The 26,958-nt window shown below is 53.9% G+C and overlaps 1 protein-coding gene across 1 annotated transcript; it reads left to right on the plus strand.

The window, feature by feature from the left end:
• The first annotated feature begins 3,754 nt into the window (after nt 1-3,754).
• Nucleotides 3,755-26,847, plus strand: Ppp6r1 (protein phosphatase 6 regulatory subunit 1). Its single transcript, XM_076839586.1, has 24 exons — nt 3,755-3,860; nt 14,406-14,638; nt 16,801-16,987; nt 17,071-17,208; nt 17,498-17,563; nt 18,723-18,835; nt 18,929-19,042; nt 19,624-19,786; nt 19,879-20,031; nt 20,127-20,261; nt 20,613-20,677; nt 20,788-20,903; nt 21,006-21,091; nt 21,173-21,262; nt 21,346-21,443; nt 22,931-22,988; nt 23,077-23,258; nt 24,455-24,582; nt 24,670-24,841; nt 24,950-25,020; nt 25,126-25,207; nt 25,739-25,849; nt 25,945-26,016; nt 26,096-26,847. The coding sequence occupies exons 2-24, from the start codon at nt 14,412-14,414 to the stop codon at nt 26,097-26,099; spliced, it is 2,631 nt and encodes an 876-aa protein (XP_076695701.1). The 5' UTR covers nt 3,755-3,860; nt 14,406-14,411; the 3' UTR covers nt 26,100-26,847.
• Nucleotides 26,848-26,958: the final 111 nt, after the last annotated feature.

Consider the following 26,958-nt stretch of genomic DNA (forward strand, 5'->3'; position numbering starts at 1 on the left):
CCCATGGGAAGTCTCGCAGTGAGAGCTAGCGATGGAGGGGGCCCTGCCCAGGGTACGTGCTGGCCACAGTGGAGTAGAAGCACCTGGCTTAGAGAGGGTGGGCAGAGGTTGTGCCCCTAGTATCTGAGCTGGATGCTGGTGACAGTGGCTGCTGCATCCCAGGAGCAGTCTTGAGCTTGCACACAGGCTTTGATTTGACTGCAACTCACGACGCCTGTCTCTGGAGCCTCTCAGAGATCTGAGGGGACCCTCTTTATCCCCTTTAATCAGTTCCTTTTCTACTTAGCTAAAGGAAGATTTGTCATTTGCAACCAAGAGTCCTTGACTGATGCTATTTTTCAATAAAGTCAGTTGAGCCCAGGACGGGTTAATCCTCAGATAAGTTCAGCAGGCAGGATTCAAACCTGGTTTTATCCCAAGGCTGTGGTGCTTCTCTGTGTCCAGGCTTCCCTGCTCCATGTGACTCATTGCTCTCATATTGAATGTACCTGTACATCAGGAATTTTTTAGTCAATTTGGGATTTGGGGCAATTATTTTCACCTCTTTTGCCAAATTCAGAATGGAGAGATAGTGCAGGATCTGAGAACCGAGGATCAAATGACACCTTTATGACTGTTAGGACCATTTGAAAAATTGGTCTCAGTCTTGCTGTTCCTTCACCTCATTAGACAAGCATCCCCAGTTTCCTGCAGGGGTCTCCTCTTGGGTGATCAGGACCAGGCCAGAGCACAGTGTGCTGTGCTGTGGGGCAAATTGGCTGCATGTGGGAGGAGCCCAGAGCTGAGCAAGATGCCTATGGGATCAGGTGAATCATCCCACATCCTCTGAAGGGGTGGAGAGGTCAGAGAGAGACGATACTAAGTTTCTTTGTGTGGATATGTGAACTGTGGGAAAGGAGTGTGCCCACCGTGCACTCGAAGATGTTCCAATCCTATTACCACAACAGCATCATCTGTGATTTCTGCCCAGGTAGAGACAGATTCAGTCCCTAGCCTTTGCAGCTCTCGAGATTCTTGAGGACTGTGTGCTTCTCACCATCTATTTGGTGGTTGAATATGATGGTTTCCTGCCCCTCAGTTCCTGACACTGTGTTGAAACAGTGTGACAACTATGCCATATTGTGGGGGGGGGGGGGAAGGAGCCAAATTCTGGGTTGCTGGGTCAAAGACAGGATGCCAACATAGAAGAAAAGCAGCAGAAGGAATGCCTCCCTGTGATTGTTGACTTTAAATGCCAACTTAACTGGGCTACGGGATTCCCAGCTCATATAACAATTTCTGGATGTGACTTTGAGGGTGTTTCTGGAAGACATTAGTGTTTGATCAGTAAACTAAGTAAAGAAGACTTCTCACCAGTGTGAGGGGACATCACATAATCCATTTACTGTCAGCTGGACCATCTGTCTTCTGCTTTTGGACATCATGCTGGCCGGTTCTAGGCCTTTGGAATCAGACTCAGACTGGGACTTACTATTGGCTCCCCTGATTTTCCAGTCTTCAGACTTGGTCTGGTACCATACCTCCAGCATTCCTGGGCCGCCTCCAAAATCATGTAGGTCAATCTCTCATAACCACGTTTTGTGCATGTGATGCTAGGAATCAAACTTGGGACCTTGCACATGCTAGGCAAGTGCATTGAGCCACAACCCCAGCCCATATAAATCACTTTCTCTATATATTTTGGTACTGGGGATTGAACTCAGGGGCACTTAACCACTGAGCCACATCCCCAGCCCTTTTTTGCACTTTATTTAGATTAGGTTAGATAAGTTGCTGAGGCTGGCTTTGAACTTGTGATCCTTTGTGCCTCAGCTTCCCAAGCTGCAGGGATTATAGGCATGTGCCACTGCACTCGGCTGCTTTTATATATTGATAAGCATTCTGTTGGTTCTGATTCTCTGGAGAACCCTAATATGCTCATAATTGCTGCAAGGTTTATGTCAGGAACCTGAGACTACTTTAAAATGAGATGTCAAAGATGAAAAATAAGGATTGGCAAACCCCGGGAAACAAATTGAGAATTGTGCAGTGAATGTTCTCTCCCTTCCATTCCACATCGATGAGACAAGAGGACTTTCCTGTCCTATGGTGGGTAGAGCATACACACCTCCTGCCACCATGGTGGACTTGACCATGTGGCTTCCTTTAACCAAAAGATGGTGGCTGATGTGAGACGGTGGACTTAAAATACACTAATGCAGCTGGGCCCAGGCTCTCTGGCATCTGAGCCATGAGACATGGGGAGCACAGTCTTGCCAGCCTGCATATGTGCAGGTTCAAGCTGTGAACATGGCACATGCCATGCCATTGAGATAATCTGTCCTGCAGAACAAGCTGCCAGATACAAGGACCAAGCAAAACTGAGCATAACATACACACTAGATATTTCTAGCAGGGGCCAGAAAAGACATGGCTGAAAAAATCAAATTACTGACAGGCGTTAATCAGTGGATGCTGGGGGATACGACAAAGATTAAAGCCATTAGAAGTTGGCAGATGTGAATGTATAACTGGCCTTCTTGAAATACAGAAAAGAACATACTCAGATACATGATTCAACAAAATGTCCCTAAAATGAAAAAACATCCATCTGCAGATTTAAAAGCAAATTATGCTCCTTAACGCACTTTTTTTTTTTTTCTGAGAGAGAATTTTATTATTTATTTGTTTTTTAGTTATCAGCGGACACTACATCTTTGTATGTGGTGCTGAGGATCGAACCCGGGCCGCACGCATGCCAGACGAGCGCGCTACAGCTTGAGCCAAATCCCCAGCCCCCCTTAACGCACTTCTAACCTGCACACGAGGCCTCTAAGATGGGCAGGGAGTGAGCTATAAAGTCGGGGGAGCTGAGGCACAGAGCCAGATGGACCTGCGTGAACACAAGGTGTGGGAGGACCCTGTGCAGCTCTGGGCTAGAGAAGTGGCGACGGCCCAGGAGCAGGACAGAAGTCAGCCACAGCCACAGAGAAGGCGGCGCCAGAGAAGCCGGGCCAGGGGGAGTAGGGGAGGGTCACGCCGGGATGGACGCTTCGGGACCCGACCCTACAGCCCAAGCAGAACTGGGCCGCGAGGAGCGGAACAGCGGATGGAAGACCGATCGGGGAGAGAAGACATGGAGTAGCAAGATCACTGGGCTTAGTGACTTCCGGGCAGGGCGGCGCGAAGGTCCCGGGCGACAGCGGGGGCTGCACACTGGCCTTCTGAGCTTATTCACACAGAACGAGAACACGCCCAGCGCAGGCGCACAGGCGGAGGCTGAGTACCCGGAGGGCGGGGTCGGACGTCGGGACAAGCGCATGCGCACTGCGTGCCTCAGGGGAGCAGCCCCAGCGCACCTGCGCAGCGAGGCGGCGGCGGGAGGGCGGGGCTTCCGCAGCCGCTCGCGCTCGGGGCATTATGGGATAGTGGCGGAGCGAGCCGGGCGTCGGAGGTGCTTAGGCGGACTGCGGCCCGAGACCCAGCCGCTTCAGGGGAGGCGTCGGCTGAGGAAGCGGGCGTCGGCCTCCGTTGGCCGCTGTGCAGCTCTGCGGTCCACTCGGGCTGCGGAGGAGGACGTATTCTCCTCTCGCGGGCGCCGGCTCGGCCGGGAACCCAGCCGAATTCCCCGTCCCTGCGCGCGGAGGCGCCTCGCGGGCCTCCCCACCCGTCGCCGCCCTCGCCGCGGTCCCAAAGTTCGGCGCGGCCCCGCGCGGCCTGACCGAGGGCGCGTGCGCGCCCCGAGCCGGTCGCGGCGCCTGCGCGAGCCGCCGCCCCCGCCCCACGGTCCGGGCCCGCGGCGGGGCCGAGCCGCCGGCGGCGGGGCGAGGGGGGCGCCCCGATGAGCCCCGAGTGCGAGGAGCCGCCGCCCCGCCGCGCAGGTGAGCCCGGCGCCGCTCCCGGCCGCTCTTCCGTCGCTGTCGCTCTGCTGTCCTTTCCGCCCCTTCCTCTGTGCCTGAGTCTCGGTTCCTTCCCGTCCCTTCCCTCGGCCCGAGTCCCGGTCGCTTCTTGTCCATTCACGTCCCTTCCTCTCCCTTCCCTTGGCGCGAGTCTGAGTCCTTCCCGTTGCCTCCTCTCTGCCCTAGGCTCAGTCCCTTCCCGGCCCTTGCCCTGGTACACACGCGCGCGCGCTCGCGCTCTGTCTCCTTGCCCCCTGAGTCTCTGTCCCTTCCCCTTCACTCCTGAGTCTCTGTCTTCCCCTCTGTCCCCCAGTTTCTGTCCCTTCCCCTTCACTCCTGAGTCTCTGTCTTCCCCTCTGTCCCCCAGTCTCTGTCCCTTCCCCTTCACTCCTGAGTCTCTCTTTCCTCAGCCGATGTGTGTCTGTCTCTAACTTTCTGCACACCCGCCTCTCCCCGAGTCTCTGTCTCTTCCCCTGAATTGCGTCGCACCCCTAACCGGCCTGTCTCCTCTCAGTGTCCCAAGTTCCTTAGTCTCATGTCCCCTGCCCACTCCCATCCCCTTACTTTTTTCCTTTGGGAACCCCTATGATCTTAAGGTTCTTGCCTGGGCCCTGGCCCACCCTCTTCCCCCAGCCAACATCAGGGTCCCTTCTGCTGGGACTCTCATTACCTCCTCACTCCCTGAGTTCAGCCTCCTTGGGCTCCTCTGCCACTACCCATCCCCTCAGTCTTACTCCCCTTGGGTGCTACTTCTTTTCCTCCTCAGATCCTCCTTTCTTCCCACACACTTTCCCTTTCCTCTTGCCAGCCTTCTTGGATTCCTTGGCCTCCTGACTCCCAGAATAGTGGCTTCCCTTCACCTGAGCGAGGCTCCTGTCCTGGTGTCTGGCTGCCTGGGGCAGAAGGCTGGGGAGATCTGGCCTGCTTCTGTGCTGTGAGGCCTGCTGAGGCCAGGCTTGGGAACTTGGGGCTGGGCCCAGAGTGGGGGAGCTGCCCCCTGGGGAGACAAAGGCACCACTGGACAGTCACAATTACTGTCTTGTGATGAAGTAACTCAGGGCACTGCTGCAGGAGGCCACAGAGTGGGAGAGACTGGTGAGACTGGCCAGACAGGTGGCTTTTTCTGTCTAGGAAGGATGAGTAGGAGTTGACAGATGGAAAGTGGAAAGAAGAGCCTTCCGAGTGGAAGGAACAGCACCTGCAAATATGTAAAGGTGGGAACATTGGAGGAACCTGAGTCCTCTGTGTGGTTGAGTGAAGAAGCGTTGAGGGGCAGAGGGACAGAGTGGCATGGCTGGGATGCCTGTCCAGGGCTTTGAGTGTGACCTCTGGTTAGGGTCTTGCTCCCTTATACACAGACACCCTTGTCTGCACTGAGGATGCAGGCGTTTCTGTTAACCCGCCTAAAAAGTAAGAAGATGTTTCTGGAAAGGAAGCTGCATTTTCTGACAGATGTGGTACTAGGTTCAGCGTTGTAAAGAAACCTGCAGTGGGGTCACTTCTAGCCTGAGGGCAAGGTTCTAACTCAGCACCAGGGCAAGTGCCCCAGAGATTTGAGATTGCCCGAAGAGCACATTTGGAGTGGTTTGTATACATAACCCTGTATTAACATGTACTGCACACATGGAAACGCTCACCACACCCTGCCGCATTTACTTACTGGTGTTGGAATGGCGGTTGGCATTAGCTTATGCTGTTAAAATGCTGTGTGCTCTGTTTTTCTTGTTTGCTTGTTTGTGGTGCTGGGGATTGAACCCAGGGCCCAGCACATGCTAGGGAAGTGTTTTGCCGCTGAGCAGAATAAAACTTTTGCCTATTAAGTATCATTATTTTTTTAATGATCCTAAAGGCAGTTCCTTTTTTTTTTTTTTAAGTTGTTGATGGACCTTTATTTTATTCATTTATTTATATGTGGTGCTGAGATTCAAACCCAGTGCCTCACACATGCTAGGCAAGTGCTCTGCCACTGAGCCACCACCCAACCCTGAGTATCATTTTGTCTATGTTCAATGACTCTAATTTTGGGATTAGGATCATGAAGAGGTAGTGAAGGCAAGTATGGATTGTCAGACCTAGGTGCCAGTCCTGGCTGTGCTTTACTAATTGGTGGGACCTCTGGCAAGTTACTAAGTGATCTGTGCCTCCTCCTCATTTAAGTGGGGTTAACACAAGAACTTTCCGCATAGGTGGTTCTGGGGATTAAGCATGGATATTTGTAGATTCCCATAGCAGAATACAAGGCCCAGTAAGTGTACCTGAACCAATAGCTCTGTAGATTACTATTTGGTTTGGGATATATATATTGCAGTTTATGCCCTTCAACTGGGCAGGAAACACTTGATAATGTCTGGAGACCTTTTTGGTTGTTACAACTGGAAGAGGGAATGCTACCAGCATCTAGTGGGTACGTGTGGAGGCCAGGGATGCTGCTCAAAGTCATAGAATACACACAACAGTCCCCTCACCACAGAAAGAAACCACTTCAGCCCCAGATGTCAATAGTGCTGATGGAGAGAAACCCAGCTTTATTGCTTGAGCATTGGGTATAATGTGAGCTTATCTCCTCTGTTAAACTTGTGAGTGGCAGTGTGTTACGTATATTTTGATTACTTTCATCGTTTTGGTGGTTTGCTTTTGTTGGATCATACACTTTCTTTCCATTAGAGGATGACTTTTTTTTTCTTTTCTTTTTTTGGTGCTAGGGATCAAACCCAGGGCCTTGTGCATGCAAGGCAAGCACTCTACAAATGAGCTATATCCCCAGCCCAAGAGGATGACCTTTTAAAGGATCTTTGTCTGTTCGCTTCCCCCACTGCCTTCAGTTTTTTTTTTTTTTAATCCAGCAAGTACCTTTAGCTCTGAACCTTGCCTTATGCTAGATCCTGAGAAATTGGCATTTTTTTCCAGGGGGCTCAGATGCTGTCTTAAGATAACCAGGGGATGATATAGAAGGAGGCATGGAGAAGCTTCCTGGAGGAAGTACTGCTGTGTGGAGATCTCAAGCACCCAGTGTGAGCTAGTCAGACCTGCAGAATGGAAGGGAAGGTAGAAGGAACGCTCAGCTGGGGCTGAGAGCAGTCAGGTGAGGTGCACCAATTGTTGGGTACTGTGCCATTCTTGTAGCAAGAGGTGAGGTGAAAGGCCTGGACGCTCTGGTGAGCCTGAGATGTCTTCCTCTTCCCTGATTTGCGTACCATGGCTTGTTGGGGATAAGCCCTCCTACCGTTGCCAGACCAGGGATTTCCTTTGAACAGTGGGTTTATGGATTCTTCTAGGAAGTGCTACCTTAGAATGACCCCTATTTGTAAGCCGTTTCCCAGAGGAGAAAACAGGCTCACTGGGGTTAAATCCTTGGTCTAGGCCACAGGAATTTCAGTTGGAAAGTTAAGATTTGAACCCAGATCACCTGTGATATTAACTCTGCTCCTTTTGTTTATGCACGGGTTATTTGAAATCTGTCCACTATTTTTTTCCTTTAAACCTGTGACAAGTCCAGGAGAACGGATCATGTGAGTCTCCTCCCCAGTCCTTGACCAAGTGTCCCTAGACTGTTCCGAAGTACTACATCCTTTAGGTTGGGCCACAGCTGCCACTTCCCCTGGGAGTGGGGTCTGCTATCAGAGGGGGAGGTGCCTGGTTTGCCCTCTAACTGGGGACCTTCCCCCAGGCTTTCCCAACCCCCTGGAAAGTCCCATGTCGTTGTACCTTGTAGCCTTAGCCAGGCCCCTCTCCCCTTCTGTCAGTGGTCCCTTCTCCCAAATGTTTGTCTGCAATGCCTATCCTGCCGTGATGGTGTTCAGTTCTGCAGCTGTGGGTCCTGCTCAGAGGCAGTAAGGTTGTTGTCCTTTCTCTGTCCTTGGAATTCAGTGTCATAAACCCCCTTTCCAGATTCAGTTCAGTGCTGTGAAGTTAGAGGTTTTGCTGACTCTGAACCACCTAGCCTTTTAAGGAGCTGGATGTTGGCAGGCCTGCGGCTGGTTCTCTCCCCTCCTAAGACAGTCTGCTGGACTATGGGCCTGTCCTGAGCTGGAGCCTCTGTTGAGCCTTGGTAGCCAGGTGGCTCTCCTCAGAGGTTCTGAGAGGCTTCATGCCCTCAACCTCCTCCATTTCCAGGTGCTGGGGGGCCAGGGCTAGGAAGATTTGGCAGATACAGGACTGGCCATGGGTTTCCTGGTAGGCACATCTGTGTTTGGGGATGTGGCTGCTGCTGTGGGAGCCGCAGTGAGGCCTTGTCTGCGCCAGGGAAGGGGCTGGAGGTCTTTTGACGGGCAGCTGGTGTTGAAGGCCTTAGAACAACACAGCAAAACAAGAAAACAGAGGCAGTGGTTTAGGGCTAGCAGGAGAAGCAGGGGTAGTTTTCGTTTTTAAGGGCTTCCTTTCTCATTTACAATTTCCCCTTCTTCCGTTTGCAGTCAGAGCCATGGTTTTCAAACGGTCTCTAAGGTCTCTCAAAACTAGTGGTAGTCAACTTCCGTTTTCTTGAAGTTGCTGAAAGTTGCAGAGTGTGGGGGTGGCGGTGTGTGTGGTGCCTTCCTGAGTGTTTGAATGATCTGAGGAAAAGTGCTTGAGTCACTTGGGGAAAGGTTGTTTGTCTCCTGCTTTTCTATTTGAGTGCCATTTGGTGACGGTCTCCTACCCATCCCGCTCCAGTATTTGGATGTGATTTTAGGGGCAACTCAGCTCAGCTTCATAACAGCCCTCCCTCCTGGGTTTTGTCCCCCATTTCACAGCCGAGGACTCATGGCTCAGAGAAGCCAAGTGCCAGGTTAGAGAGTGAATGCAAAACTTTGCTGTCTTGCCAACTCCCAGGTTTCCAGCAATTTTCATTAAATTGAAAGATGGGTGCTGAGAGTCAGGGTTTGAAGCCAGAGTAGATTGATTTTGTGGTGGGAAAAGTTTCTTTTTCTCTCTTTTTAAAATTCTGCTGTATTTGTACCTTCAGTCAGAACCAGTGTTTGGAGGGCCTCAATTATTATTCAGTTGAATTTGATTCTTTCCCCCTACTTCTGATTTTTGGAGTAATGACCTGAGATTGAGAATTTAAGGGCTGCCTGGGTTCCTGGGGCTCACAGAGGCCCCTGAATACCACACCCATGCCAACCAGCCCTCTCCCTAGAGCCAGTTCTCTGGGATCCAACTTTGGGAGTGAAGCCTGGCCTATTCCCTGAAGCAGGTGCTGAGTTTGGAGCAGGGGTGAGACAAGTTTTGGGTTTGAGGGGCTGTACCCTGTGCCCTTCAACCAGAGCCTTAGAAGTGAGTGAGTGCTGTCTGTCAAGGGACCAGGGTACTTTGGAAGGGGAGAATCCTAGCTCTGCCTCATGGTAGCTGAGTGGCTCTGTCCTTCTGGACCCCTTTCCATTAGGGACAGTGAGAATTCTTCCCGTTATCAGTGTGGAGAGAGGAGGTGCTATGAGTGCAAGTGCCTGGATTCTCCACAGCTGCTGTCATGGCATGGCCCTGTCCTGCCCCTTGGCTGGGACAGGGGGTGTTGGTGGTGAGAGATGGGGCAGGGGCAACCTGGATTGGCTCCCCAGAGCAGAGCCATGGTGGCCAGGCCAGTGGGCCCCTGTCAGTTCTGGGCTGGCTGGGATGTAGCACAAGCCCGTGCCTGGCCTCAGTGTGGTCGCCTCAGCAGCTTCTGTTTCTTTGGTAACGGTTTTGAGATACCATTCATATGCCATGCAGTTTGTCCATTTGAAGTGACCAATCCATGGTTCTTAATGTGTTCACAACCTTGTGGAACCATTGCCATAATTTATTTTTTTCTGTTTTCTTACTCTTACAGTTGATTTTAGAAAATAAAAAGAAAAAAATTAACCCCCAAAGGAAACTACCCCCACTTATCCACCCTGCTCCGATTCCTGAAAACTAATCCACTTTCTGTGTCTCTGGACTTGCTCATTCAGGACACTCCTGTCAGTGGGGCTGTACAGCATGTGGCTTTGCGTGTCTGGGCCACTTTCTGACCTGCCTGGCCTCCTTGCTGCTCCATGTAGAGAGGCTGTGTGTTCACCACGTTGAACTTCTTGTTGGTTCCCACTGCATGGGCTTCAGCCGGAAATTAGAGTCATGATTCATTTGGTGGTTGTCCCTTGAGATAATGCTGGTCCTAGGTACACCCAGATCAGGAAATGCATCCTGCTCCAGTGTGCTTTGGATTGGTGTCCCTTTCAATGGTCCTCCGTTTTCTCATTGGTGGCAGGCGCTAGGTCAGCCTGTTGCATTCCTCATCATCAAGTGGAGTAGAAACTAGGGACAGGTCCCTGAGGACTTAGGTCTGGCATCTGAGCAGAACGGGGAGTCCCACGGTGCAGGCATGTTTCCTGTGCAGCAGGGTGCTTTTATGTTCTCTCACACTGGGGGAGAATACACCCAGCACTCCATCTGTGGAGGCCAGCCTGTCCCTCCCAGCCAGCCCTGTTGCCTTTGTGGCTAGGAGGGGCCCAAGCCAGGGATAGGAGTGGTACAGCAGCATCTCGTCACAGGGCAGGAACCTTGTGACCACTAGTTTGGAGATGGGGCTGTCTTTCAACTAGTGTTTGTGAGCAGTTACTGCCACAGTGCCGGGTTCTGTGTGAGGTGCTGCTCCAGGTGCTCCTAGTAACCTGGTGAGGAAGATTTTGAAGAAGTATCCTCAGAGGCAGTTTATGTGTATATACTGCAAGTACACCATTACTGTGTGGTCACGTTGCTTCCAGACAACACTCAATGCTGTGTGGGTCAGAATGCTTGTCCCAGGGAGACACAACAGAACAGTGGACGAAAGTGGGGCTGGGGGCTGGTTCTGCTAGGCTAGGTGGGGAAAGCCCTAATGTGGGCTCCCTGTTCTGTGAAAAGAATGCTTAGCAAGAGACAAAAGCATAAGAAACCTGTTATTGGGGGAGTCATTGAGGTGATCCAGGCATAGTATGTTCTGTTTTTGTTCTTATTGTTTTCTTTTTTGAGGCTGGGGATTGAACCCAGGGGCACTCTACCACTGAGCTACATCCCTAGCCTTTTTTATTTTTTGTTTTGAGGTAGGGTCTTGCTAAGTTGCCAAGGCTGGCCTCAAACTTGTGACCCTCCTGCCTCAGACTCTCAGCCTCCCTAGTATCTGGGATTTCAGGTGTGCACCATGCCTGGCTGTAGCATGTTCTGGGGGCAGAAAGAAGACTCGTATGCCCGGGGCAGTTGTAGAACATGGCATGAGAGAGGCTGGAAGATCTAGTTCAAGGTGGTGTTTGAGAGCAACAGGAGGCCACTAAGGGTCTGTCATTTGAGTAAACTCCTGCTGACTGAGTGGCTGGCTGGCTGAGGAGGATGAGGCAGTGAGCACCTGGTTTGGGCTGGTGGTTGTGCAGGGAGAGAGGAGATGGAGGATCAGCAGTGTCTGGATCTGGACTGGGAAGCCTTGCTAAGCCCCTGGATTTCTGATGGTGCGAGGTTGGAGAACAAATGAGGTGTCTGAATGACAGTGTCCCACTGATGGGCAGGGGTGAGCTATGCTATCACAGCTGGTCCACAGGGGACATGAGGACCATTGCCTTCTGTGTGTGTGTGTGTGCGTATTGTTAGGGATTGAACACAGGGCCTCATGTATGCCAGTTAAGTGCTGGACCACTGAACGACATCCCCAGCTCCCCCCACCCTCAATCCAGAAGGTGTCTGTTGAGTAAGTGCTGGGATGAGGTAGATGTGGAGCTTAGTGTCCAGCCACCTCCCCCTCAGGAGCAGGAATGTTGGCCTGGAAATGCCAAGCTCCTCGTGGGGATAGCCAGCTCAGATGCCATGGCCAGCTGTCCCTGATGCAGGGCAAGTGCTGAAAGCAGCCTTCTGGAGCTCACTGGTTCATCCAGGAAGGCCCAGTGCTGGCACAAGGCTGTAATGCTCTGAGAATTCACCTTCAGGTCTGAGTGCTAATTCTACTGTTTGCCTCTCAGATCTAGGCTTGGCCAGTTACCTTGGTGTGTCTCAATTTCCTTGCCTGTAAAATGGGGCCAGCAGGGGCTGGGGTTGTGGCTCAGCAGTAGAGCGCTTGTCTCGCATGTTCGAGACCCTGGGTTCGATCCTCAGCACCACATAAAAGTAAGTGAAATGGAGGTATTGCTCCCAACTACAGCTAAAAAACAAATATTAAAAAAAAAAAAAATGGTGCCAGCAGTTCCTCCTTTGGAGGATAGTCAAGAGAGCCGGTTGAGTTATGACTGTGAAGTCCTTAGAATGATGGTACAGTGGAAGTGCTAGGTGCATTGGTCAAAGTTGTCCTTTTCAGATGATAATATGACAATGCCTCTATCCACAAAGACCCTTAAGGCCTTCAGGGTGTGGGGTGTCCAGCACAGTGCTGGGGGCTGCACACACTGGAGGGGTCTTCCTGGGGTCTGTGGGCGTGAAGGAGACACCTCTGAGATAGCGGAGCACAGGGAGCCTGGAGCCCTCTCTGGTGGAGGTGATATCAGGCATGCCCCCTGCCTGCACCCTACCCCCCCGGGGAGTAGGATTGGAACTCTGTGGATGGTGGAGGTCAGTCAGTTAGCCAAGTGAACTGGGACTGGGTGACGGGGGCTCAGAGCCTCGTGTGTAGCCTTGTAGGGGTGGGAGCAGTATGTCACTGAGCATGTTGAGGGTGGGCTTAGCAAAGGGGATGGGAGATGGGGGCCTGGTCCTCAGGGCCCTTAATGCGAAACTCTAGTGGGAACGAACATGAGGTGTTCAAGTTAGTATTTTAGAATGGTTATTGGAAAAGCAGTCTGGGGTCAGGGGCTCAGGGGCAAGTCCCAGTGAGTTGTGGACTAGGACCTGGAGGCCATAGAGGAGTGGGGCTTTTCAATTGCCCCTGCTCTGTGGCAGTCTTGGAGCCTGCTTCTGCCTCTTCCTGCCCCCACCTTTCCATAATGGCTGCCACCGATCACAACCCTTTCCTTTATTTCACCTTCGTAGGCCTGGGTGTAGGAACTGACAGCATATCGCATCAGGATTGTCAGTTCTCCAAGATACATCCCAGCCATGCCTCCTGTACTGAGCCTAGGGTGGTCCCCTTGTTGGAGTGGGCAGATAGCAAGGAGACAAGGTAGGCGAGGGAGTCTGCTGCAACTGTCCTGCTCTGCCATGGGGCTCCATCTTTTTCCTGGTCCCCTACCTCACAGTCACAGTCACTCAGGTTGCAGGTCAGAGGGTTTAGGGATATAGTGGAGGGCTATGTAGAGAACTCAGAAGGAAGGGTTGGGGCAGAGAGAATGCAGAAGGCATTGTTAGAGAGGCACCAGCATCTGTTTGCCCAGGAGGAGGTATCCTGCCTCCCATGTGGCCTGTGGCAATAGTGGCCTCTGCTTCCATGATTGTGAGGCTCGGAAGAGGGAGGTAAGGAGCAGGAAATGTGTTTGGTGCCTTGCCTGTGGCAGGAGCTCCGTAGTTGCTGTCTTTAGGGCCAGATGGTCTGCAGGGTCCAGGAAGCCACCCGTGTACCTGGGCCGTGGTTCCTCCAATCCTGTGTGATGGGGTATTGGCAGCCTCTGTGTGGTGGTTGTGGTCTGGATGTTGTGTGCGGTGTATGCTGTTGAACCAGTGACCAGGAGCACAGGTTGGCTCTGCCTCCCACGGGTTCTGGAGCCTAAGAGGTCCTTATGAGGAGCCATGTGTCAGTGAATGTCAGTGGCTCAGAACAGAACTGCCTTGCCTCTGGTGCACCACGTGAGTTGCTCTCGTTGCCTGTTAGTTACCTGTGCCCTGGGTGGTGAGGAGCTAGGTGTTGGTAGCTCATTTTATTATTCTTATCCCTCTGAAGCTGGGTTCATCCTGTCCTGGGTTCATTTGGGCACTGGGCAGTGTCTATTTTGGGAGCCTCCCAGCCCCACCCTGCAACTTTCCCCTTCCCTGTCCCAGGCCTTCATGAGGGGTGGTGAGGAGATGGTTGGGGTGTGTTTGTGTGTGTGGTGTCCAAGCAACAGCCACAGCCTCCAGATGAGCAGACTTCCTCCTTGCTCCTTGCCACCGCCCGTACCTCGCAGGCAGCCTTGGGTGATTTGCTGGGCTGGGCATCAGCTGTGTACTAGAGGTCATGGGGCATTTGAATTTGTTCAGCAGATAGATAGAAGTGAATCTGAAGCCAGAATTTCAAGTCATGTCCTTAGGGTGTCCCTGCCTAGATGTGTAGACAGTGAACACTTGTGTGGAGAGGAACTGAAGTCAGTCTGCAGTGTCTGGCCTCTCCTTGCTGGTCTTGTGTGGTCTGCATAGAGCACTTCACCAGGCCTAGGGCTGAGGGTGGATGGGGCAGTGGGCCTTGGATGTGAAATGACCCTGTGGACTGTAGGGGAAATGACTGCCCTGCTGGAAATGGTGGGTTAGAGAGTCACTGGCAGAGCCTGATGCTCACTGGGAGCGTCCAGCTTGTGCGATGGGAAGGTTGAGCTGGGGCACATCCCTGGGACAGGTTCCACCTGAGGATGCAGACCTGGGTCTGCAGTCAGGAAGGGGGCACTTGGCCAGTATGGCTGGCGACTACCTTGACTGGGACCGTAACATGCAGATTGTGTCCTGTGCCCACAGGGCGCCATGTTTTGGAAGTTTGACCTGCACACAAGCTCGCACCTGGATACACTGCTGGAGCGGGAGGACCTGAGCCTGTCCGAGCTGCTGGATGAGGAGGACGTGTTGCAGGAGTGCAAGGTTGTCAACCGTAAGCTGCTGGACTTCTTGCTGCAGCCACCACACCTGCAGGCCATGGTGTCCTGGGTCACCCAGGAGCCACCAGCCAGTGGTGAGGAGCGGCTGCGCTACAAGTAAGTCCCCCACACCACCCCAACATTCAGTAACTTGGGTTTGGAGATATGGAACTGAGGCAGAGAGGGCTGGGTCCCTCTCAGGGTCACACAGCTCACCTGGGTGCAGACTCTGCCCTGCTGCAGATTGCTTTATATAGTGGGATTTTCCAGACATACTCATAATGCAGGGCCTGGTGGAATGAGTAAGTCCCACTTCACCCAGCCTTGACAAGAAGTGCTGTTTTGCTAATATTTCATTTACCCAGTGCCTACTTTTTTTCCTGATCTTTTTTTTCCAGCTTAGATCTTTATTGGGGTAATTGTAGAATGAAATACAGTTGTAGAAATGATAGAGAATTCCTGAGTACCTATTGCCACATTGCCCCTAGTGGTATCACAGCTGGGATGGTCACAAGGATGCTGTATTCCCACCTGTTGAAATGAGGTTCCCTGGATTTACTTGTGCCTACTCGTGTGCACAGGTACTAAGCTTATCATCCTATAGGTTTGTGTGTCTGTACCACATCCTGAACACTTCTGTCACCACAAGGACCCCTCATATGCCCATTTATAACCACACCCACTTTCTCCTATCCTGTCCCTTACCCTTGGCAACCACCAGTTGTCTCTACTTAACAATTTTTTGGAGGGGGGGGCACGTGCTGAGGGTCAAGCCAGGGCCTTCTGCATGTTAGGCAAATGCTTTACCACTGAGCCATATCTCAGCTCCATTTATGGAGTTTTGTCATTTGGAATGTATGATCAAGTGCATCATCTGATAGGTAACATGTTGGGCTTTTTCCCTCAGGGTGATTCTCTGGAGACTCAGGCTGCAGTGGGAAAGATGAGTGTCTTTTTGTTGTTGTTGAGGTCTACTTGATAGGCCTTGGCTTATGTGATTTGGACCCACGTGCTTTAAACCTCTAGAGGGCTCCCTGGGGGGGTAAAGCAAATCCCCTGGTTCTGGATCACATCTTTAACATCTGTGACTCTGTTGTCTTACCTTTAGGACTGTGAGCTTGAGAGGGCAGCAGCTGGCTTCTGTCCTTGGTGCAGTGTACTCCGTGGCATGCAGAGTGCTGTGGGTGGAGGCTCCCACAACCTCTGTAGGGAGGGAGGCAGGACCGGACAGCGGGCCCTGTCAGGGGTTTGGGCTGCATTCCCTTTCATACTGCCCTTCCTGGGCCCTTGCACAGTTCTCCCAATGACTTCCATGTCTGTGCCCTTCTTGTCCCTGCTCCTAGTCCACTGGTGCCACTCTCTGCCTCACTCTAAGTTTTCACTTTGGAGTCCTGAGCCAGACAGAGGGGATGAGGGCTGCTGCTCCGTTGGCCTTTTGTAGTGGGGACTTGGTAAAGCAGAGCCGACAAGGACACCAGACTGGGAGCTTGGGGCCTGGTGGGTCCCCTGCTGCTGTTGCTGATAGCACCTCTGGTGTGCCAGCAGAGTGTCCCTCTCGCTCCCTGATGTCTGTCAGCTGCCACACACACACATACACACCCCACATGTGTGCCTTCTCTTTTTTCTTTGCTCTGGCTTCTCTCTCCAAGGGCCTCTGTTCACCCATACTCCACCGGTGTCCAGCAGGCTGTGAACCAGGCTGTTTATAGCAAGGCAGCCTCCATCTCCACACCTGCACCTTGCTTGGCCCAGGGTGCCTGCCCCTTCCCAGGGAGTCTGCTTTCCAGGGGAGGGGCACCTGTGATATCCTCCACAATTTATGGATTAGACCAGAGCAGATTGTGGTCTCCAGGGGCTTTGGGTGGTAGCCTGGGCAGAATAGCTCTTGTCCTGGGGCTGCCCAGCACTGTGCATGTGTCTGAAGAAGCGAAGCAGGAGATGAGGTTAGAGGTTCAGAAAAGTTTCCTGGGTCAGGGGCCAGGAGGGACACTCAGATGGTGACTTAGAGGGAGCCAGCCTCGACTGGGACAGTGTATGGGCTGCTTGTGTGTCTTTGGGAGGAATGGGAGTTGGTGGTTTTGGCAGGGTAAGGAAGTGAAGGGGCTTCAGGACCATACTCAGGTCAGATGTTTTCTTGGGGTGTTGGGGAGCCTCCGCAGTTCTCAGAAAGGCCTGGGGGGGACGTGGGCAGTGAGGAGGATCTTAAAAGTGTTCCTTTTGCTTCCCTTTCCTGGACTCATGAGCCCAACATTCTCTGAGTTCCCATGCTTGTCTCCTAGGTACCCCAGTGTAGCCTGCGAGATTCTGACCTCGGATGTGCCCCAGATCAACGATGCCCTGGGTGCAGATGAGTCCCTCCTGAGCCGGCTCTATGGCTTCCTGCAGAGCAGTGACAGCCTTAACCCGCTGCTTGCCAGCTTTTTTAGCAAGGTCATGGGCATCCTCATCAACCGCAAGACAGACCAGGTGCCTGCTTCCCTTCCACACTGGGGTCGGGGGGTTGCTTGGGATCAAGGACCCTGGGACATGACGTGGCCCTGTGCCTCCAGCTCGTGTCCTTCCTACGCAAGAAGGATGACTTCGTGGACCTGCTGTTGCGGCACATTGGCACCTCGGCCATCATGGACCTCCTCTTGCGCCTGCTTACCTGTGTGGAGCGGCCCCAGCTGCGGCAGGATGTCTTCAATGTGAGGAGGGCCCCACTCAGTCAGGGTTAGAAATCATCCAGATGCAGTGGTGACACTGTGGTGGACACTGTGAGGCCAGATTCATCAGTTTGGCGAGACCCTGTCTCTAAAACAACAAAAACAAAAAGGCTGGGGTGGTAGCTCAGGGGGGTGGCCTTAGGGAGTTTTCAGGGAGGCCTGGGGAGGACATAGGAGGTGAGGAGGACCTGGGTTCAGACCCCAGTAAAAAAAAAAAAAAAAAAAAAAAAAACCCAGGGAACCTAAAGTAGCCCCTGCTTCTCACCCTCAGTGGCTCAATGAGGAGAAGATTGTCCAGCGGCTGATCGAGCAGATCCACCCATCCAAAGATGACAATGTGAGTGCCCTGGTGTTCTTCAGGCCTCTTACATCAGGTCCTGCCCCTTGAGGAAGGGAGCACAGCATAAGGTTCACACAGGCTGTGGGCTGTGGAGGGTCCATGAGGGCCTGGAGGTATAGCCCTGGTGTCCTCGAGGGACAGGGGCACAAGACTGAGCTGTGGCAGCCTGCCTGCTTGGTTAGACCCAATGCTCTGCTTGTGTTTCACTTCCTGCTTAACCCCCCTTTTATTTTGAACCCAGGGGCCATTGACCACTGAGCCACCTCTCCAGCCCTTTTTATTTTTTTATTTCGAAGCAAGGTCTTGCTTGTTTGTTGAGGCTGACTTTGAACTTGTGATCTTTCTGTCTCTGCCTCCCAAGTTGCTGGGATTATAGGCGTGTGCCACCACCCCCCGGCGCTCCCCTTTCTTAACAGCTTTACTGAGATATAAATGGCATGTTGTATAATATACCTACTTAAGGTTATAGTTCAGTGGATTCTAGTTCATCCACAGTATTGTGGGTGACTCAAAGAGTATTTTTCATACTCAAAACCCTGTGGCCATTAGCACTTTCCCAATTTCGCCTGTTCCTCTTCCTGGCAACCAAGCCCTTTCTGCACATTTTATACAAACAATTTGGGGTTTTGTCTTTTTTATTTGTTTAGTATTGGAGATTGAACCCATGGCCTCACACATGCTAGCAAGTGCTCTACCACTGAGCTACATTCTGTCATGTTTAATGAAAATGGAATCTCATACTAGATGATATTCTGTGTCTGGCTTCTGTCCCTTGACAGTGTTTTCAGGGCCATCCTCAGGCTGGGGTGTGGCTCAGTGGCAGAGCACCTTTACAGGCCCTGCTTCTGTCCCAGCATCTCACACATCATCATCCTTGTTGCAGCATGGGTCAATGCCTCATTTCTTTTGGTGGCATAGTAATACTCCATGGTGTAGAGAGGTCATAATCTGCTTTCCCTCCACCAGCTTTTGGGCATCTGGTGTTGTGAGCAGTGGTGTGTGTGTGTGTGTCTTTTCTGGAAGCATTTGGTACCTCTTTGTTCCCTCCTTTTGTAGCATATTTCCCTGTGTCTGTGTGACCTTCTCTATCCCAAAGTGGCTAGAGGCCACAGATGGTCAGCTTGTGTAGGGTCCTCACCCATTTCCCCCTCCCCAGCAACATTCCAACGCGTCCCAGTCCCTGTGTGACATCATCCGCCTGAGCCGGGACCTGATGATCCAAGGCCAGGACAGCCCGGAACCTGATCAGCTGTTGGCCACCCTGGAGAAGTGGGTTTGCAGAATGGGAGTTGAAGCCCAGGGAGGGGAGCCATCTTGGGTCCCTGCCCTGGGCCTTCACTCTGACCTACTTCTGCTTCCCAGGCAGGAGACCATCGAGCAGCTCCTGAGCAACATGTTTGCGGGAGAGCAGAGCCAGTCGGTCATTGTCAGTGGGATCCAGGTGCTGCTGACCCTTTTGGAGCCCAGGAGGCCAAGGTGAGGGTGCTGGCCAGAGATGGCACGCTTTGTTGTCTGTGGGGCGAAGCAGCAGCGCCCGGCTGCCCCACGGTTTAGTGGCTGGTTGTGTTCCTGTATGCCAGTTTGATGTGCCACATCTTATTTCATTAAGAAGGAGGAAACTGGGCTGGGGATGTAGCTCAGTTGGTAGGGTGCTTGCCTTGCATGCACAAGGCCTGGGTTCAATCCCCAGCTCCACATTTAAAAAAAAGAGGAGGAGGAACTGAGGCCGGGCTCACTGTTCAAAGCTGGTTGGTGGGAGGGGCAGTTTTCAATGGCTGTCTGGGCCTAGACCCAGTCCTCAGGCTGCCTTGGGGCTTGTACTCCACCTGCCATGCTCTGCCTCATCCACTTCCCCTTACTTGTGCCCAGTGAACTGTGGACACTGTGGCTGGACTGGGCTCACAGTCTTCTCCAGCCTGTCAGGAGGGCTGCAGACGAGCAACCTCTGGGGCACATGATGGCTGGCTCCCTTCCCAGACATGGAACTGAGCCCTCTCCTTTGTAGAGTGCACAGGCTCCTCTGGCTCACTCTGCTCTTGATCCTGCCCCTGCTGCAGGTCAGATGCTGTGACCATGAACAACTTCTTCAGCAGCGTGGATGGCCAGCTAGAGCTCCTGGCCCAGGGTGCCCTGGACAGCATGGCATCCAGTGTGGGTGCCTTGCACGCCCTGCGCCCGCGACTCAGCTGCTTCCACCAGCTCCTGCTTGAGCCTCCCGAGGTGGGGGATGTGAGGGTTTTTGTGTCTCCAGGGGTGATGGGATGGCAGGGAAGGTGGCCTTCAGGATCTGAAATGCCCTCTTGCACCTGCAGCTGGAGCCACTGCGGATGACATGGGGAAGCCTGGCCCCACCACTGGGCAACACACGTTTGCACGTAGTCAAGCTCCTGGCCAGCGCCCTGAGTGCCAATGATGCTGCCCTGACACAGGAGCTCCTGCTGTTGGACGTGCCTAACACCATGCTGGTACAGGAGCCCCAGGGGGTTAGGGGGCTAGGGGCAGGGGAGTGCCAGGTCGCAGGTCACACATCTCTGGTGCCAGCATGTGCCCCACCCCTCAGGACCTCTTCTTCCACTATGTCTTCAACAACTTCCTGCATGCTCAAGTGGAGGTGTGTGTGAGCGCCATGCTGAGCTCAGGGGCCCCTCCTGATAGCAGCTCTGAGACACCTGCTCCGAACCCTGTGGTGAAACATGTGAGTTGGGGTCCCTGCTTCCCCCTCTCTGGGGGCCTATCCCCAAGGGTGCACCCTCAGAGGCCTGCCCCGTCCCTTCTTCTGCCTATTTGTGAGTGCCTGGCTGCAGCAGGCATCAAGGGTAGGCTGCTTGGCAGGCCTATGACCAGGTTGGCTGAAGGTACGTGCATGTCCACAAGTGTGTGCTTGTGTGTCTTGTGCTCCGTGGAGAAAGCCAGAGGATGGCAGGCCTAGGAGGCAGGGCCTGCCTCTGTCCCTCTGTCCCTTGCAGTCTGATGCGAGCCTGGGGCCTGGTGGAGTGTGCTTGCTGAAGACTCCACCCTGACTGCTCCGTATCCCCACTGCTCACAGCTCCTGCAACACTGCCGCCTGGTGGAGCGCATCCTGACCTCCTGGGAGGAGAACGACCGCGTACAGTGAGCTCCTGCTGCCCTGCAGGGTGGATGGGGCAGAGGAGGACAGGCCCGGGGCTCGGCAGCCCTGGCATCCACCCCACCCTCCAGCTGTGTCCTCTGCTCTCATCCAGGTCTGGGGGGGGCCCAAGGAAAGGCTACATGGGCCACCTGACACGGGTGGCCAACGCACTGGTGCAGAATGCAGAGCAAGGGCCCAATGCTGAGCAGCTGGGGCAGCTGCTGAAGGGTGAGGCGGGCTGGCCAGGACAGCCAGTGGGGTGGGAGGGTGCTGGAGTCTGAGTGGCTGCTCATGTCCTCCCGTCTGTCTCCTCCCGTCCCACGTGTCTAGAACTGCCAGGTGAACAGCGGGAGCGGTGGGAGGCATTTGTGTCAGGACCTCTGGCGGAGACCAACAAGAGGAACACTGTGGACCTGGTGAGGCCCTGGTTTCTGGCAGGAATGTGCTTCTCTTTCTCTTGGCCCTTGGCCCTTGACCGCTGTTCCTGTCGTGGCCAGGTGAACACCCACCATCTGCACTCCTCCAGTGACGATGAGGACGACCGGCTCAAGGAGTTCAACTTCCCCGAGGAGGCTGTGCTACAGCAGGTGGGCCTGGGGCTGTGCTGCAGGAACGGGGCCGGGCTCTCCCTGCTCAGCTTCCCTCCAGCCCCGCCTCCATGCCCCCACAGGCCTTCATGGACTTCCAGATGCAGCGCATGACCTCGGCCTTCATCGACCACTTTGGCTTCAATGATGAAGAATTTGGGGAGCAGGAGGAGAGTGTGAAGTGAGTGTATCTGTGAGGGTGGGGCAGGCCTCATCTCAGGGTGGTGGGTGCCGTTCCTGTGTGGGTGAGGACAGGCCCAGCGCCGTCCTGTCTTGGCAGCACACACGCACAGTGTGTGTCCTCCCAGCCTCTGGCCACCGCATCTCCTATTAGACTGAGGCTCTGCAGTCTCCCCTCCCCATGCTGAAGGCCAGCAGGTGAGGTCCCCACCCCTGGGCCAGCACTGAGGCTGATGCCTTGTCTCAGTGAGAAGTTTATGAAGAGCAAGTTCACCACATCACTGGGAAAACTAGAAGGGTGCTGCCCCAGAGGGCAGGACAAGAGGCTCCCTGCTGTCATACATGGGGTGCAGATGGAGAGGGGTGGCATGAGGGAGGCTGGGTCAGCATCGCCATCACCACTGACAGTGCTCTGGAAGCCTTGTGGATGTCGACCCATTTTGGGATAATACCCACAGTTGCCTTCGAGCAGGGCTTCTGGACCATGGATAGCCAGGGGACCAAGGCCCCAGAACATAGCTAGAGAGTATGGGAGGGGATTATAGCAGCCACCCTAGGGCCCCTGGGCAGCACTGTGTGAGGGGCACCTTGATAGGCTCCACTCAGCTGTGGCCCTGTATGGCCTTAGATGTGAGATCCTGTTTGCTGCTTCTCCGCCCAGGACCTGGGCTGTGTGCTGTGCTTATTGGTCTTATTGATCAGAAGCCTGTGCTGAGACCCCTGGGAAAAACACCCAAGTACAGATCTGACTCCACCGTGGTGGGAGGATGGACTGACTACTCAGTGGATGACATTGAATGACCAGCTTCCCTGTGAGACGAAGCTATGAGCCAGGCATTGTGGTACACACCTTAATCCCTATGACCTAGGAGGCTGAGGCAGGAGGATCTCAAGTCCGAGGCCAACCTGGGCACCTCATACCCTTTCTCAAAAAAAAAAAAAAAAAGGAAATAAATAAAGGGCAACAAAGCTGTTACCTTCTCCTCTCCCAAGATAAATTACATGAAAAAAGTGAAGAACAAACCCACAAAGTGTTCTAGAAGGGAAAATGAATGGGTACAGAATTTTGGGGATGAATATGCTACCCTGCAGGGTTCCTGTTGCAGGAGATGTCAAGTCAGCTAAGAGGTGGCTGGTGCAGAGTGGACATCTGGGCTGCCCCACTCTGGGCCCGCTGTGTGCCTTAGCTTGTTGCCTTGTACTTTGAGAGGAGATTGGAACACTCCCTTGTAGGGTGGCTATGACCAGTATGTGAGCATCATGTGGCACAGGGCTGGTGATGGCTCAGCATGGCTTATGGACCTGCCAAGAGTGTGCGTGTGTCAGGTGGCTTGGTTTGTCCCCACTCTCTCAGCTGACTGTCACATGCTGGAGGTCTTTGGGGAGCAGATGGGAGTCAGAGTGGTGAGGGTGGGCTCACCACTTCAGTGAGTGAAGGGAACATGGACCTCAAGGCACCCTCTCACCCACCCCTGCCTCCTTTCCTAGTGCGCCTTTTGACAAGACAGCCAACATCACCTTCTCCCTCCATGCGGATGACGAGAACGTGAGTTCTTGCCTGTCCTGGACAGTGGGGTGGAGGGATGTGAGGGCACTGTGGGCAGAGGAGTCATCTTCCCACCCTGTACCTCTAGCCCAATGCCAACCTGCTTGAGATATGCTATAAGGACCGCATCCAGCAGTTTGATGATGATGAGGAGGAGGAAGAGGATGAGGAGGAGGGCCCGGGTTCTGGGGAGTCGGATGGAGAGTATGGTGCTTGGCAGGGCAGCCAGCTGGTGAGGACAGCCCGCTTGGGCCAACCCCCTGGAGTCCGGTGAGTTCCTGGCTGAGTGAGAACTCAGGAAGGGGAGTAGTAGTGTGTGTACTAGTTGGGGCACTTTGAATTTTGAGTGATAGAAACCCAGACCAAATGAGTTGAGCTACAGAAGGAAAAGGATAGACTAGGAGTGCAGATGGGTCCTCCCTCCATCACATGGCTGCTCCCATATGAGCTCTTAGGCACGTTTCCTGTACAGGGGTAAAGGGTCCCTTTTTTCCTAATTCCACAAAGCTAGAATTAGGTTGTGATCAGCCTTGTGTGAATATTGTGTTGATTTTTTGTTCTTTGATTAAATGGATTCATGCTATGTATATTTTGCCAGCATGAACACCAGGTCAATGGGCTGTGACTCTGTGGGCTGCCTGGTGACTTGATTTGCAGATTAGAGTGTTTTATATTAACTTTTTTTTTTTTTTTTTTGGTAGTAATGGGGCTTGAACCCAGGGGCATGCTACCATTGAGACACATTCCTAGTCCTTTTCATTTGAGACAGGGTCTCCCTAAGTTGCCCTGGTTGGCCTTCAACTTGGTGTCTCCCTGCTCAGCCTCCCTCACCTTCCAGGTGCCACCACACCTTTTTAATGTTTTTACCTGTTTAATGATATGTATGTCATGCATATAGATAAGTGTAGCACCCCAAGAGTACAGCTACATGGACTCCCCTTTGTCAGTACCTGATCTGGGAGCTGGGCCTTTCATTTCCTGGGGTACCCTCTGCTGGCCACTGACCTTGATGTCCTGCTGTAGACCACTATGTGACTCTGGTACAGGTTGAACATCCTGTGTCTGATGTGCCTGGGGCCAGTAGAGGAAGAGAGTGGACCCTTCTGTTGAGTGGAGGCTCTGGGTGGGGAAGCCTGCTAGCGGATGATGATGCTGGTGATGTCCAGTGGGCACTCAGGAGCTGGCATCTGTCTGTGTGTCCTTCTGCTGTCTAAGTCTGTATTTCCTGGATGTCTGTCCTGCCTTGGAGGACAGATGGGATGACCGTCTTTACTGCTCTGTTCAGCACATGCAGGAATCCCTGTCCCCAGGCTCTAGGACCTCTTTGTCAGTGGCTTCCCAAAGTCCTCCTCTGCCTATTTTCTTTTGTCAACGTCTGTCTACCCTGTGGCCCTGGGCTGCAGTGGGGGAAGTGGGTCAGTGGGCTGTCCCTGCCTGGCCACCTGATGAAATGGTGTCGGGGGCAGGAGTGGAGGCAGCACAGACAGTGAGGACGAGGAGGAAGAGGAGGAAGACGAGGAGGAGGCTGATGGCAGGGCAGCCCGAGTTCGGGTTGACCCCACTTCCTACCCTACAGCTGACTCTCTGCCCCCTGGTGAGTGTTAGGTGGTGGGTGATCGGATACACCTGGGGTGTGTGCTGCTAGCTCACCTTTGTCTCCGTTCCCTGGCCCCTGCCCCAGGCCCGAGCTGGACCGCCACCTTTGACCCAGTGCCTATGGATGCCCCAATGGACCCCCAAGTCTCCGGGGAGGAGGAGCTACACTCTGGGCCTCCAGCACCTGCGGGGCCCCTTGACATGCCGCCCACCCAGAGCCTGACCAGTCCTTCAGCCCTCAGTGCCCTGCAGCTCAGGTGAGGGCAGGTGGGGCAAGTGGACATGAGACTGACATTCCTGGGTCCTCTCCCTAGGCTTGGGTGCTGACCCCAGCCACACCTTCAGGCTTTTCTCTTACCTCCTAGGTCTCAGGACCCCTCGCCCACCTCAGCACCTCAGGAAGTCACAGATGATAGCAAAGTGACAGAGTCTTCTGGTGAGCCTGCCTGTGCCCTGCCCACTGGGGTCCTGGGGTCTCAGCCTGGCTGTGTCTGAAGCTGCTGGGAGGCAGCAGCTGATACCTGCTCTGTCTCCTTCACAGCCCCTTGCCAGGCCTTGGTTAGCATCGAGGGCCTCCAGGCCACCCTGCATGGGATGCGCTCCACCCCCAGCAACTTGGACAGGTAAAGGGGCCTTAGTCTGGGTTGCTGGGAGGCAGGGACAGCCATATGTTCTTGTAGAGATGGGTGTGGCTGTCTTGTCTCTGGGCTGTTCCTGGTTGCTGAGCCTTTCCTTGCATTCTCTGTGGCCTTTTTTTTTTTTTTTTTTTTTTTAAGTTAGTACCATAGGGCAGGAGTAGGCTTGAGGGTTCTTGTAGCCCCAGAGGCAGAGAAAGGCTTCCTAGAGAGTGTAAGGGGTCTTCAGAAGCCGATGTGCAGAGGACCTATGTGGGTGGGAAGCACCTCCTGCCCAGGGTATCTGGTGCAGCTGATGTGGGGTACAAAGTGGTCACCGCTTGCCTGCCCCTTCCCCTGCCTGGGCCGTTTGGTCCCACTTTACTCTGCCATCTGTATCCTCATGGGCATCCACGAAGCTACCAAGCATCTAGCTGGTGTCCGGCCATGATGCTCAGTAAGGCCCCTCTAGGCAGTCTAGGGTGGATTATGGTAACAAGTGAGGCTGTCTGCTGACTGCCTCATTGGTCTTGCTTACAGTGCCACCAGAGACCCCTCTACCTCCATCCCGGCCTCCGGGGCCCACCAGCCCCCCAAGACCACGGAGTGGGAGAAGAGCCCAGGGCCCATGGAGCTCCCCCCAGGCCAGAGGTGAGCAGTGAGAAGGCCTCCCTTGGAGGAGAGACTGGAGTGGGGCAAGCTGGGAGGCAGGCAGTGACCTCTGGGTCCCTTCTCTTCTCTGACAGTGCCCAGGCCCTTGAGCCTCCTCCAGTGCCCAACGGCTCTGCCCCTGGAGGGCCCATCTCCCCAGGCTCCCAGTGAGTGTGGCCACAGCCTGGGGCAGGTGGGAGGGACAGGGCTCCTGGACCCTCATGTTATGTCTCCCTCTCCTCCCAGGTAGCTGCCTGTTGGTGGTGGCAGCCAGATCCTCCGTCCTTTCCGTGGACCCCAGTGGGGCAGGGTGGGTCCCAAGATGCCCCCTGCTCCTGTCACCCCCTTCCTTCACATTCTCTCCTCTGGATTCCCAGGAGGCTGGTGCCAGGGAGACAAACCCTCACCCACCCCCATTTGCACTGAGAAGAGAAATTACGGAGCTTTGTCTCCTAGAATAAAGATAGAGAGTCATGTGGAAAGAAGGAAGAAAGAGAGACATATATTATATATTATATATATACTGAGAAGGAGAGAAGAAGCTGGGATGCCGCGTAGGGCCCGTGGCTCCGAAGCACACCCTCCCTGTCTATCCTGGTGGGGGCTGGCTCTGGGGTCCTGAGGCCGCTGCCGTGCCCCAGTTCTGTGTTCTGTGTTCCGGTGCCGATGCCCGTGCCCGTGCCCACATCCAGCCTTTCAGCTCAGGTCCACCTTGGGGGAAAGCCTGCGAGGGTGTCGGGCCCGAGTGGGGCCGTGCCTTCGCTCAGACCCTGCACTTTCACCCAGGCGCCTGGCCCTGGGGAGTGGGGCCTCCCTGGCAACATCCCCAGGGGCCCTGAATCAGTTTGGCTGGGCCCCCTTGCCCAGGGGCCTGGGGTCCCAGCCCTGCTGCCATGTGGCCTTGTCCCCCCTCCCCCAGCCTGGCGTGAGTGTGCGAGTGTTCGTGCTGAGCTTCTATTTCATATTGCAAATATAAATAAAGGAAGACTGTTTACGATTCTTGATGGTCAGACCTTGAGTTCTGGAATGTGGGGTGGAGAGCAGCTTCTCCTCTGAGGCTGTGACCCTCGTGGGACATGGTCCTGGGTGGGGCGGTGACCCATGCTCAG

This window comes from Callospermophilus lateralis, chromosome 18 (assembly GCF_048772815.1).
Source record: "Callospermophilus lateralis isolate mCalLat2 chromosome 18, mCalLat2.hap1, whole genome shotgun sequence".
NCBI lineage: Eukaryota > Metazoa > Chordata > Mammalia > Rodentia > Sciuridae > Callospermophilus > Callospermophilus lateralis.